Source organism: Diachasmimorpha longicaudata, unplaced genomic scaffold (assembly GCF_034640455.1).
Source record: "Diachasmimorpha longicaudata isolate KC_UGA_2023 unplaced genomic scaffold, iyDiaLong2 ctg00000072.1, whole genome shotgun sequence".
Lineage (NCBI taxonomy): Eukaryota > Metazoa > Arthropoda > Insecta > Hymenoptera > Braconidae > Diachasmimorpha > Diachasmimorpha longicaudata.
Window position 1 is genome coordinate 573,954 of NW_026973903.1, and position 14,061 is coordinate 588,014.

The 14,061-nt window shown below is 42.5% G+C and overlaps 1 protein-coding gene across 1 annotated transcript; it reads right to left on the bottom strand.

Moving 5' to 3' along the window:
- Positions 1 to 1,246: 1,246 nt before the first annotated feature.
- LOC135171664 (uncharacterized) lies at positions 1,247 to 5,718 on the bottom strand. The gene is made up of 3 exons (XM_064138289.1): positions 1,885 to 5,718; positions 1,352 to 1,600; positions 1,247 to 1,255 (listed from the first exon to the last, which is right to left on the bottom strand). Exons 1-3 carry the CDS (start codon positions 5,716 to 5,718, stop codon positions 1,247 to 1,249), a joined length of 4,092 nt encoding a protein of 1,363 aa, XP_063994359.1.
- Positions 5,719 to 14,061: the final 8,343 nt, after the last annotated feature.

Genomic DNA, 14,061 nt, shown 5'->3' on the forward strand with positions numbered 1-14,061 from the left:
AGTATAGAAGTTTGAAGCAGCTGTGAACTGTTGCGGTTGAGTTACAGCCAAGTTTAGCTAATTACTATGAAAAATTTTCTGATATGAACGAAGTTATCTCGAGAACCGTTGATCGCACATCTAAAATTTTTGTTCCATCCGCTTCAGCTCGTCGAAATACCCCCGGAAGGCAATTTTCAAACGGCTGCATTCAGTTGTCGGGGAAATAATTGCAGTCTTATCCGTTTTAGTGAAAATCGTGCGTTTCAGCAGCTGAAAAACACTTTTTTGAAGAAAAATTTTTTGAAATCTTGCATTTTGACGCTGTACGACACCGTCGATGGGTGCATGGCATCATTTTGTAGTACCGCACGCATTTTTTATACCGATCTGACGCTGTTTTTTGATTCACATCTTTCGCCCTATGGTCGACGTTCTCTGAAGAACCGTTGATCGCACCTGAAAAATTCCTGTTTCATCGGCTTCAGTAGGACGAAATACACCTAGTACGATGTTTAGCAACGGCTGTAAACTGTTGCGGGTGAGTTACAGCCAACTTTATCTTTTACTATGAAAAATTTTCTGATATGAACGAAGTTATCTCGAGAACCGTTGATCGCACCTGGAAAATTCCGATGCCATCGGCTTCAGCTCGTCGAAATACACCTAGTATACAAGTTTGAAGCAGCTGTGAACTGTTGCGGGTGAGTTATATCCAAGTTTAGCTATTACTATGAAAAATTTTCTGATATGAACGAAGTTATCTCGAGAACCGTTGATCGCACCTGGAAAATTCCGGTGCCATCGGCTTCAGCTCGTCGAAATACACCTAGTATAGAAGTTTGAAGCAGCTGTGAACTGTTGCGGTTGAGTTACAGCCAAGTTTAGCTAATTACTATGAAAAATTTTCTGATATGAACGAAGTTATCTCGAGAACCGTTGATCGCACATCTAAAATTTGTGTTCCATCCGCTTCAGCTCGTCGAAATACCCCCGGAAGGCAATTTTCAAACGGCTGCATTCAGTTGTCGGGGAAATAATTGCAGTCTTATCCGTTTTAGTGAAAATCGTGCGTTTCAGCAGCTGAAAAACACTTTTTTGAAGAAAAATTTTTTGAAATCTTGCATTTTGACGCTGTACGACACCGTCGATGGGTGCATGGCATCATTTTGTAGTACCGCACGCATTTTTTATACCGATCTGACGCTGTTTTTTGATTCACATCTTTCGCCCTGTTTGTTCTTGGATGAAGAATCAAACGGTTGGATTATGTTACCTTTAAAATAAGCACAAGTCGTTTTTATTATGTGACAATTTTATTTATTTATAAGGAAAAAACACAAAAGACACTTTCACAAGTTTATCGATTTACAATGATGGTTGATTTAAAGGCGAGGAATTTGAATTCAATAACCGGACTATTTACAGTGCTTCGATTAAGACTGAAATAGCGACCGATTCGTTCCGTTGTTATAACGTTGGAGACTAAAATTGAACTAACTATTAAATGTGCCTTTGCACATAAATTCTTGAATAGAGTGGGAGAAGTATGGCCATAAAATGAAGGTGGATGGTCGGGCCTTGTTTGGGCCGTAGGGTATGCGCTACATGATTGACCCTCCTAAATATGAACGACCCAAATAAATGGTGGGAATTAGAGCAATAAATACTAAAAGCGTTTAATAGATTTGGGAATTCCCCATTTCGGCAAATAAACTAAAAATTTTAGATTTAGCGATAGTGTGGTTTATTATCGCTGCATCTGGACATTATTACAGTATTTGCATATTGAGAAAAATTAATAATAAGAATAGAGTTACAGAAAAAATATTCCGCCACGGAACATACTCCCCTATTGAGAGTGCAACGATCAATATATTATATTTTTTCATCATTAATCGTTACCAAAGCCGCCAGTTTCCTTACGTTCCTGTTTAACAACCCTTTGGGTGTCTGCAGCGTTACTGTCCTAATGACACCATCTGCTCCCGGATGAATCTGGACTACTCGACCCATGGCCCACTGTTGAGGGGGTAAATTATCTTCCTTCACCAAGACAATAGTACCCACAGTTATGTGGTGTTGCCCATGCGCCCACTTATTCCTGAGGTTGAGCTCGCTAATGTATTCGCGATGCCAGCGAGTCCAGAAATCTTGTTTCAGTTTCTGGAGATGCTGCCACGTTGAAAGTCGATTAGATGGAGTTTCGCGAAAATCGGGCCCCCTCAAAGTTGTCAAAGCTTCACCGATCAAAAAATGACCCGGGGTGAGTGCTTGTAGGTCGTTAGGATCTGGTGAGAGGGGTGTCAGAGGCCTGGAGTTTAATACTGCTTCGATTTCGATCACCAGGGTGTTGAGCTGTTCAAGTGTCAGGAGTTCGTTGGTAACAATTCGCTTCAGATGGATCTTGAAAGATTTGACCGCTGCTTCCCATAGCCCTCCAAAATGCGGTGATTGAGGAGGAATGAAATGCCACTGTATAGACTTTGTTGTGGCAAATGTCTGAATTTTTTCTTGATGATCCGCGTTCTGGAGGAATGTGTAAATTTCTTGGAGTTCATTGTTGGCTCCAACAAAACAGGTCCCGTTGTCGGAATATATGTTGTCACAGAGTCCTCTCCGTGCGATGAAACGACGGAATGCAGCCAGGAAAGCTTCGGTAGTCAAATCACTGACAATCTCTAGGTGTACTGCTTTCACAGCAAGACAGACGAACACTGATACCCATACTTTCACACGTCCCCGGTTGCGGATCTTTCTTTCCTTGATAAAGAAAGGCCCACAATAATCGACACCGACGTTGCTGAAAGGACGAGATTCGGTTACACGTGCCTTCGGTAAGTTACCCATTATATAGTTTACTGGTGGTGGTTTGTGGCGTATGCATTTGACACAGGAACCAATAATGTGTCGTACTTTGTTGCGTCCATCCTGGATCCAGAATCGATGTCGTATGGCGCAGAGTGTCGCCTGCGCACCAGCATGAAGATGTCGTTGGTGCTCCTGGTGTATTACGAGATCCGTAACATGATGGTTTTTAGGCAGGATCATGGGATGACGTTGAGAGAATGGAATATTGGAATTCCTCAAGCGACCACCTACACGGATCACTCCCCGTTCATCCAAAAATGGATTTAATTTAATGAGGGGCGCTAGGGCGGCAGCCTTCTGCCCGCGGGGCTGATCGCGAAGGACAGCAATCACTGGAGCTAAGGTTTCCTGCTGAACCCAGTGCGTGATACTGTGCAGAGCTGCAGTCATCTCATCTGGAGTGAGTGGACCCTTGGTATGGGTTATGCAGCGGCGACAGTAAGCGATAATACGCTGAAGCTTAGTCAGTGATGAATACCAAGACAGTACGTTCCCACTGCGTTGTTCCATGATGGTCAGAAAACATTTCGTTGATGAGGGAAATGGATACTGCTTTCTCAACTCTGGAGGATCGGACGGAAAGTGAAGCTCGAGTATAGGCCAATGATGCTCGTCTTGGAGAAGCCATGCTGGACCTTCCTTCCATAATGAGGGTTTGATGAATTCCTTTGGTATTTGTCCTCGTGATATCAGGTCAGCTGGGTTTTCATGAGTTCTGACGTGCCTCCAATTGGCGATGTTCGACTTCTGTTGAATTTCAGAGACTCGATTGGCAACATATGGTAGGAGTCTCGTTGGAGCTGTATGTAGCCAATGTAAGACCACAGTCGAGTCCGTCCAATAAATCTCTCTCTGGATCTTGATGTGGATGATGGAACGGACATTGACCATCAACTTGGCTAGTAAGACTGCTCCGCACAACTCCAGTCGCGGTGAGAAAGGTTTGTCTGTCAATGGAGCAACACGTGATTTAGCACACAACAGAGACAATTGAACAGCGCCATTGGAGCTGATGGATCTGACATAAATGCAGGCGCCATAAGCCATGTTACTGGCATCGCAGAAGCCATGAAGTTCAATTTTCTCTGTTTGTTGGGAGAGAGCCCTACGTGGATACTGCAGATCTTCCAGCGCTGGCAGCTGTTGATAAAATTCTCTCCACTCCCTTTGCACATCATCTGGCAGTGGTGAATCCCAACTGAGTTTTAATTTCCACAACCGTTGAATAAATGTCTTAGCAATGATGATGACTGGAGCTAGGAGGCCCAAAGGATCAAAGATCTTTGCTGTTTCAGAGAGGACAACCCGTTTTGTCACTGGACTATTTTCTTCCAATAATTTCACCTTATACTTAATGTGATCACTCGTAGATTTCCAATATAAACCTAGAGTCTTCATTGTAGGAGAATCGGTGATGATTAAATGACGGTTGATATCCTCGGGTGCTAGATCTTCCAATAGAGTGGGGTCATTGGAGGCCCATTGACGTAAATTGAAGCCTCCCCGTTGTACCAACTGTGCTATTTCGTCTCGAATGGCTACTGCTTGTTCTCTTGTTTCCGCCCCAGTCAAGAGATCATCAACGTACATGTCGCGTTTTATGATTCCAGCTGCTGTAGGAAATTGATGGGCTTCATCAGTAGCCAGTTGGTGTAGACATCTTATGGCGAGATAAGGTGCAGCTGATAGTCCAAAAGTGACCCTGTTTAGCTGGTAGGTTCGGACTGGACCATCATCGTTACGCCACAAGATCCGTTGATACTTATGATCTTCTGGCCTCACCAGTACCTGGCGGTACATTTTCTCAATGTCGGCGGTTAAAACATACTGATGTAACCGAAACCTCACCAGAAGAGAAAGGATGCTGCCTTGAATGGTGGGGCCAACCTGAAGAGTATCGTTTAGGGAGATACCCGTGTTAGTTTGAGCCGATCCATCGAAGACTACTCTGAGCTTTGTTGTCAGACTTCCTTCTTTAAAGACAGCGTGGTGTGGGAGATAATAACCATGGTTGGAGAGGTGGTGACTGTTTACTTCAGTCATATGCCCAAGATCGAGGTATTCTTGGAGAACTGCATCATATTGAAGTTTAAGCTCCGGATTCTGGAGTAATTTCCGTTCGCAGGCCTTGAAACGATGATAAGCTCGCGAGCGAGATTCTCCCAGCTTGTCAATCTTCTCATTGAACGGGAGCGCCACAACGTATCTGCCACTGGGTTCTCTTGAGAAGTTAGCGGAAAAATGTTCTTCGCAAGCATTCTCAATGGGTTTTGGTTCCAATGTAGCTTCTTCAGTCTCCCAGAACCTTGTCAGATCGAGCTGTAGATCTGCAATATTTGTGAGATGACATGTGAAGAGAACCGGTGATTGTCGAACGGGAGCCTCTCCACCGATGATCCAACCGAGCGATGATCTCATCAAATATAAATCTGGTTGATCCTTGGAAGATAACCGTAGCTTTGCTGTACCAAGCATTGAGAGCGTTATACCGCAACCTAAGAGCATGTCGATTTGTCCAGGTTGATAAAATTCCGGGTCTGCTAATGGGAGGTTGGCTGGTATATTGATGCTGTGGTGATCAAGATGTTGGTCCGGAACTACAGATGAGATGTTGGGAACTGTCAGGAAGTCCAATGTCTTCTTGAAGTTGGTAATCCGCGAACATATAGTTGCCGTGACCAGGTGTTTCGTTGAAGTGTTCATTGAATTCAACGCACCAATTGGGACAATAAATTCTCTTTTCGGTAGTTTCAAGGAATTGGCCAGATGTTCCGTCATGAAGTTGCTGGTGGAGCAAGTATCCAAAAGAGCGCGACACCTCTTCGGATGATGCGAATGATCAAGTACTTTCAATTGTGCCGTTACCATCAAATCACAGGTGGAAGTATTAATAATGAAAGACTGACCTCTGATTGTGTTGATGCTATGATCCCCTTGTAGTCATGCGAGTTCTTGCGAAGATAACTGAGTCGAGGGCTTGGCTGGAGGCTTTAAACGGAGCTTGGTCGTTGAAGTCCCGGGTACAGATCGATCGTTGAAATGGAGGAGCGTATGATGACGTTCGTGGCAGTGATTGCAATCGAAACGTGAGATACACTGCTTCTGGTTATGATTAGCACCGAAACAGTTAATACATAAAGTTGCTTGCTTTATTACCTTATAGCGTTCCTCCGGTGAAAGTATCTTGAACTTCGGGCATTTTGCAACCTTATGATTGTCCTTGCACATGACACAGCTTATTTCTGAAGAAAGGAACGCTTGTCTTCCGCGTTTGCAGTGGCTGGAACGTTCCATGTTTATTGTTGGCATGATTCGTGCTGAGCATTGGGAGCGATTCTCCAAGAATTCCAACAGGCTGGTATACGTGGGCAGCTTGGAGTCTTTGATTTTCAGCTCCCACAGAGTAAATAACTCTGGGCTAATTTTCGACTGAATCAAACAGATGAGAGGCAAATCCCAATGTTCCACGGGTTGCTTAAGGTTCTTCAATGAACGAACATGCTGATTGATGGTGTCCACAAAATTTCCAAGAATTTCCGGCGTTTCCTTTGTGATGACTGGAAGGTCTTGAAGTGCCCACCAGTGTCTGGAGAGGATTTTCCGTTCGCAGTTGTATTTTTTATCAATCATCTCCAAAGCGGTTTCATAATTGTTTTCTGTGTTGGGAAGAGCTTCGATGACCTTTGCAGCTTTCCCAACAAGAAGGCTGCGGAAGTATTGAAGTTTGTGTACCTTCGATAGTTGTGGATAGCTATTGATCCCAGACATGAATGTGTCAATAAATGGTCGATAGTTTTCATATTCGCCATCAAATTTCACAATTTCCAGCTCCGGCAACCGCATGAGGGCAAGAAGTGATGCGGCTGAATCTGCGGCTGAACTACTTGCTGGAATCTCCGATTGATGATCTCTGATATTCTTGAATCTGGGCAAAGGAGATATGATGGATGTTGCTTCTCCGAGAACTTCGTAATATTGACCCTCGATTTCCAATCTTTTCGGTATTTCTGATTCATCCAGAATTTCCAGTTGCTCTTGGAGGTCGTCAAACTTCACAAATTTGGTTTTGAGAGCTTCCGCGGCGATGTGCAATTTTTCTGGGACCTGAAGTTCAGCTGCTAGATTCTTGTAATTGGCGATTGCATTTTTGAGATGCGTGATGGTACCAACAATGTGGCCACGTTGGCGTCTGAGTGCGGATAATTCAGACATGATTGTTGAATCGGAATTCACAGGTGTGTACGCGAATGGATGCCACTACACTGCACTGGTGTTATTCACGATGATTTTAAATGTTAATTGCGATATCGGGATTCACAGTTACGTCGAAGAGTACACGATAATCACTTCACTGCGGTACACTGGTTTTATCCACGACCAGTTCAAAGTCAAAAGGTATTCACTCGCGATTTAAAATCCGGCTCGAAGGACCAATAAAATGTTTGTTCTTGGATGAAGAATCAAACGGTTGGATTATGTTACCTTTAAAATAAGCACAAGTCGTTTTTATTATGTGACAATTTTATTTATTTATAAGGAAAAAACACAAAAGACACTTTCACAAGTTTATCGATTTACAATGATGGTTGATTTAAAGGCGAGGAATTTGAATTCAATAACCGGACTATTTACAGTGCTTCGATTAAGACTGAAATAGCGACCGATTCGTTCCGTTGTTATAACGTTGGAGACTAAAATTGAACTAACTATTAAATGTGCCTTTGCACATAAATTCTTGAATAGAGTGGGAGAAGTATGGCCATAAAATGAAGGTGGATGGTCGGGCCTTGTTTGGGCCGTAGGGTATGCGCTACATGATTGACCCTCCTAAATATGAACGACCCAAATAAATGGTGGGAATTAGAGCAATAAATACTAAAAGCGTTTAATAGATTTGGGAATTCCCCATTTCGGCAAATAAACTAAAAATTTTAGATTTAGCGATAGTGTGGTTTATTATCGCTGCATCTGGACATTATTACAGTATTTGCATATTGAGAAAAATTAATAATAAGAATAGAGTTACAGAAAAAATATTCCGCCACGGAACACGCCCTATGGTCGACGTTCTCTGAAGAACCGTTGATCGCACCTGAAAAATTCCTGTTTCATCGGCTTCAGTAGGACGAAATACACCTAGTACGATGTTTAGCAACGGCTGTAAACTGTTGCGGGTGAGTTACAGCCAACTTTATCTTTTACTATGAAAAATTTTCTGATATGAACGAAGTTATCTCGAGAACCGTTGATCGCACCTGGAAAATTCCGATGCCATCGGCTTCAGCTCGTCGAAATACACCTAGTATAGAAGTTTGAAGCAGCTGTGAACTGTTGCGGGTGAGTTATAGCCAAGTTTAGCTATTACTATGAAAAATTTTCTGATATGAACGAAGTTATCTCGAGAACCGTTGATCGCACCTGGAAAATTCCGGTGCCATCGGCTTCAGCTCGTCGAAATACACCTAGTATAGAAGTTTGAAGCAGCTGTGAACTGTTGCGGTTGAGTTACAGCCAAGTTTAGCTAATTACTATGAAAAATTTTCTGATATGAACGAAGTTATCTCGAGAACCGTTGATCGCACATCTAAAATTTTTGTTCCATCCGCTTCAGCTCGTCGAAATACCCCCGGAAGGCAATTTTTAAACGGCTGCATTCAGTTGTCGGGGAAATAATTGCAGTCTTATCCGTTTTAGTGAAAATCGTGCGTTTCAGCAGCTGAAAAACACTTTTTTGAAGAAAAATTTTTTGAAATCTTGCATTTTGACGCTGTACGACACCGTCGATGGGTGCATGGCATCATTTTGTAGTACCGCACGCATTTTTTATACCGATCTGACGCTGTTTTTTGATTCACATCTTTCGCCCTATGGTCGACGTTCTCTGAAGAACCGTTGATCGCACCTGAAAAATTCCTGTTTCATCGGCTTCAGTAGGACGAAATACACCTAGTACGATGTTTAGCAACGGCTGTAAACTGTTGCGGGTGAGTTACAGCCAACTTTATCTTTTACTATGAAAAATTTTCTGATATGAACGAAGTTATCTCGAGAACCGTTGATCGCACCTGGAAAATTCCGATGCCATCGGCTTCAGCTCGTCGAAATACACCTAGTATAGAAGTTTGAAGCAGCTGTGAACTGTTGCGGGTGAGTTATAGCCAAGTTTAGCTATTACTATGAAAAATTTTCTGATATGAACGAAGTTATCTCGAGAACCGTTGATCGCACCTGGAAAATTCCGGTGCCATCGGCTTCAGCTCGTCGAAATACACCTAGTATAGAAGTTTGAAGCAGCTGTGAACTGTTGCGGTTGAGTTACAGCCAAGTTTAGCTAATTACTATGAAAAATTTTCTGATATGAACGAAGTTATCTCGAGAACCGTTGATCGCACATCTAAAATTTTTGTTCCATCCGCTTCAGCTCGTCGAAATACCCCCGGAAGGCAATTTTCAAACGGCTGCATTCAGTTGTCGGGGAAATAATTGCAGTCTTATCCGTTTTAGTGAAAATCGTGCGTTTCAGCAGCTGAAAAACACTTTTTTGAAGAAAAATTTTTTGAAATCTTGCATTTTGACGCTGTACGACACCGTCGATGGGTGCATGGCATCATTTTGTAGTACCGCACGCATTTTTTATACCGATCTGACGCTGTTTTTTGATTCACATCTTTCGCCCTATGGTCGACGTTCTCTCAAGAACCGTTGATCGCACCTGAAAAATTCCTGTTTCATCGGCTTCAGTAGGACGAAATACACCTAGTACGATGTTTAGCATCGGGTGTAAACTGTTGCGGGTGAGTTACAGCCAACTTTATCTTTTACTATGAAAAATTTTCTGATATGAACGAAGTTATCTCGAGAACCGTTGATCGCACCTGGAAAATTCCGGTGCCATCGGCTTCAGCTCGTCGAAATACACCTAGTATAGAAGTTTGAAGCAGCTGTGAACTGTTGCGGGTGAGTTATATCCAAGTTTAGCTATTACTATGAAAAATTTTCTGATATGAACGAAGTTATCTCGAGAACCGTTGATCGCACCTGGAAAATTCCGGTGCCATCGGCTTCAGCTCGTCGAAATACACCTAGTATAGAAGTTTGAAGCAGCTGTGAACTGTTGCGGTTGAGTTACAGCCAAGTTTAGCTAATTACTATGAAAAATTTTCTGATATGAACGAAGTTATCTCGAGAACCGTTGATCGCACATCTAAAATTTTTGTTCCATCCGCTTCAGCTCGTCGAAATACCCCCGGAAGGCAATTTTCAAACGGCTGCATTCAGTTGTCGGGGAAATAATTGCAGTCTTATCCGTTTTAGTGAAAATCGTGCGTTTCAGCAGCTGAAAAACACTTTTTTGAAGAAAAATTTTTTGAAATCTTGCATTTTGACGCTGTACGACACCGTCGATGGGTGCATGGCATCATTTTGTAGTACCGCACGCATTTTTTATACCGATCTGACGCTGTTTTTTGATTCACATCTTTCGCCCTATGGTCGACGTTCTCTGAAGAACCGTTGATCGCACCTGAAAAATTCCTGTTTCATCGGCTTCAGTAGGACGAAATACACCTAGTACGATGTTTAGCAATGGCTGTAAACTGTTGCGGGTGAGTTACAGCCAACTTTATCTTTTACTATGAAAAATTTTCTGATATGAACGAAGTTATCTCGAGAACCGTTGATCGCACCTGGAAAATTCCGATGCCATCGGCTTCAGCTCGTCGAAATACACCTAGTATAGAAGTTTGAAGCAGCTGTGAACTGTTGCGGGTGAGTTATAGCCAAGTTTAGCTATTACTATGAAAAATTTTCTGATATGAACGAAGTTATCTCGAGAACCGTTGATCGCACCTGGAAAATTCCGGTGCCATCGGCTTCAGCTCGTCGAAATACACCTAGTATAGAAGTTTGAAGCAGCTGTGAACTGTTGCGGTTGAGTTACAGCCAAGTTTAGCTAATTACTATGAAAAATTTTCTGATATGAACGAAGTTATCTCGAGAACCGTTGATCGCACATCTAAAATTTTTGTTCCATCCGCTTCAGCTCGTCGCAATACCTCCGGAAGGCAATTTTCAAACGGCTGCATTCAGTTGTCGGGGAAATAATTGCAGTCTTATCCGTTTTAGTGAAAATCGTGCGTTTCAGCAGCTGAAAAACACTTTTTTGAAGAAAAATTTTTTGAAATCTTGCATTTTGACGCTGTACGACACCGTCGATGGGTGCATGGCATCATTTTGTAGTACCGCACGCATTTTTTATACCGATCTGACGCTGTTTTTTGATTCACATCTTTCGCCCTATGGTCGACGTTCTCTGAAGAACCGTTGATCGCACCTGAAAAATTCCTGTTTCATCGGCTTCAGTAGGACGAAATACACCTAGTACGATGTTTAGCAACGGCTGTAAACTGTTGCGGGTGAGTTACAGCCAACTTTATCTTTTACTATGAAAAATTTTCTGATATGAACGAAGTTATCTCGAGAACCGTTGATCGCACCTGGAAAATTCCGATGCCATCGGCTTCAGCTCGTCGAAATACACCTAGTATAGAAGTTTGAAGCAGCTGTGAACTGTTGCGGGTGAGTTATAGCCAAGTTTAGCTATTACTATGAAAAATTTTCTGATATGAACGAAGTTATCTCGAGAACCGTTGATCGCACCTGGAAAATTCCGGTGCCATCGGCTTCAGCTCGTCGAAATACACCTAGTATAGAAGTTTGAAGCAGCTGTGAACTGTTGCGGTTGAGTTACAGCCAAGTTTAGCTAATTACTATGAAAAATTTTCTGATATGAACGAAGTTATCTCGAGAACCGTTGATCGCACATCTAAAATTTTTGTTCCATCCGCTTCAGCTCGTCGAAATACCCCCGGAAGGCAATTTTCAAACGGCTGCATTCAGTTGTCGGGGAAATAATTGCAGTCTTATCCGTTTTAGTGAAAATCGTGCGTTTCAGCAGCTGAAAAACACTTTTTTGAAGAAAAATTTTTTGAAATCTTGCATTTTGACGCTGTACGACACCGTCGATGGGTGCATGGCATCATTTTGTAGTACCGCACGCATTTTTTATACCGATCTGACGCTGTTTTTTGATTCACATCTTTCGCCCTATGGTCGACGTTCTCTGAAGAACCGTTGATCGCACCTGAAAAATTCCTGTTTCATCGGCTTCAGTAGGACGAAATACACCTAGTACGATGTTTAGCAACGGCTGTAAACTGTTGCGGGTGAGTTACAGCCAACTTTATCTTTTACTATGAAAAATTTTCTGATATGAACGAAGTTATCTCGAGAACCGTTGATCGCACCTGGAAAATTCCGATGCCATCGGCTTCAGCTCGTCGAAATACACCTAGTATAGAAGTTTGAAGCAGCTGTGAACTGTTGCGGGTGAGTTATAGCCAAGTTTAGCTATTACTATGAAAAATTTTCTGATATGAACGAAGTTATCTCGAGAACCGTTGATCGCACCTGGAAAATTCCGGTGCCATCGGCTTCAGCTCGTCGAAATACACCTAGTATAGAAGTTTGAAGCAGCTGTGAACTGTTGCGGTTGAGTTACAGCCAAGTTTAGCTAATTACTATGAAAAATTTTCTGATATGAACGAAGTTATCTCGAGAACCGTTGATCGCACATCTAAAATTTTTGTTCCATCCGCTTCAGCTCGTCGAAATACCCCCGGAAGGCAATTTTCAAACGGCTGCATTCAGTTGTCGGGGAAATAATTGCAGTCTTATCCGTTTTAGTGAAAATCGTGCGTTTCAGCAGCTGAAAAACACTTTTTTGAAGAAAAATTTTTTGAAATCTTGCATTTTGACGCTGTACGACACCGTCGATGGGTGCATGGCATCATTTTGTAGTACCGCACGCATTTTTTATACCGATCTGACGCTGTTTTTTGATTCACATCTTTCGCCCTATGGTCGACGTTCTCTGAAGAACCGTTGATCGCACCTGAAAAATTCCTGTTTCATCGGCTTCAGTAGGACGAAATACACCTAGTACGATGTTTAGCAACGGCTGTAAACTGTTGCGGGTGAGTTACAGCCAACTTTATCTTTTACTATGAAAAATTTTCTGATATGAACGAAGTTATCTCGAGAACCGTTGATCGCACCTGGAAAATTCCGATGCCATCGGCTTCAGCTCGTCGAAATACACCTAGTATAGAAGTTTGAAGCAGCTGTGAACTGTTGCGGGTGAGTTATATCCAAGTTTAGCTATTACTATGAAAAATTTTCTGATATGAACGAAGTTATCTCGAAAACCGTTGATCGCACCTGGAAAATTCCGGTGCCATCGGCTTCAGCTCGTCGAAATACACCTAGTATAGAAGTTTGAAGCAGCTGTGAACTGTTGCGGTTGAGTTACAGCCAAGTTTAGCTAATTACTATGAAAAATTTTCTGATATGAACGAAGTTATCTCGAGAACCGTTGATCGCACCTGGAAAATTCCGATGCCATCGGCTTCAGCTCGTCGAAATACACCTAGTATAGAAGTTTGAAGCAGCTGTGAACTGTTGCGGGTGAGTTATAGCCAAGTTTAGCTATTACTATGAAAAATTTTCTGATATGAACGAAGTTATCTCGAGAACCGTTGATCGCACCTGGAAAATTCCGGTGCCATCGGCTTCAGCTCGTCGAAATACACCTAGTATAGAAGTTTGAAGCAGCTGTGAACTGTTGCGGGTGAGTTATATCCAAGTTTAGCTATTACTATGAAAAATTTTCTGATATGAACGAAGTTATCTCGAGAACCGTTGATCGCACCTGGAAAATTCCGGTGCCATCGGCTTCAGCTCGTCGAAATACACCTAGTATAGAAGTTTGAAGCAGCTGTGAACTGTTGCGGTTGAGTTACAGCCAAGTTTAGCTAATTACTATGAAAAATTTTCTGATATGAACGAAGTTATCTCGAGAACCGTTGATCGCACATCTAAAATTTTTGTTCCATCCGCTTCAGCTCGTCGAAATACCCCCGGAAGGCAATTTTCAAACGGCTGCATTCAGTTGTCGGGGAAATAATTGCAGTCTTATCCGTTTTAGTGAAAATCGTGCGTTTCAGCAGCTGAAAAACACTTTTTTGAAGAAAAATTTTTTGAAATCTTGCATTTTGACGCTCTACGACACCGTCGATGGGTGCATGGCATCATTTTGTAGTACCGCACGCATTTTTTATACCGATCTGACGCTGTTTTTTGATTCACATCTTT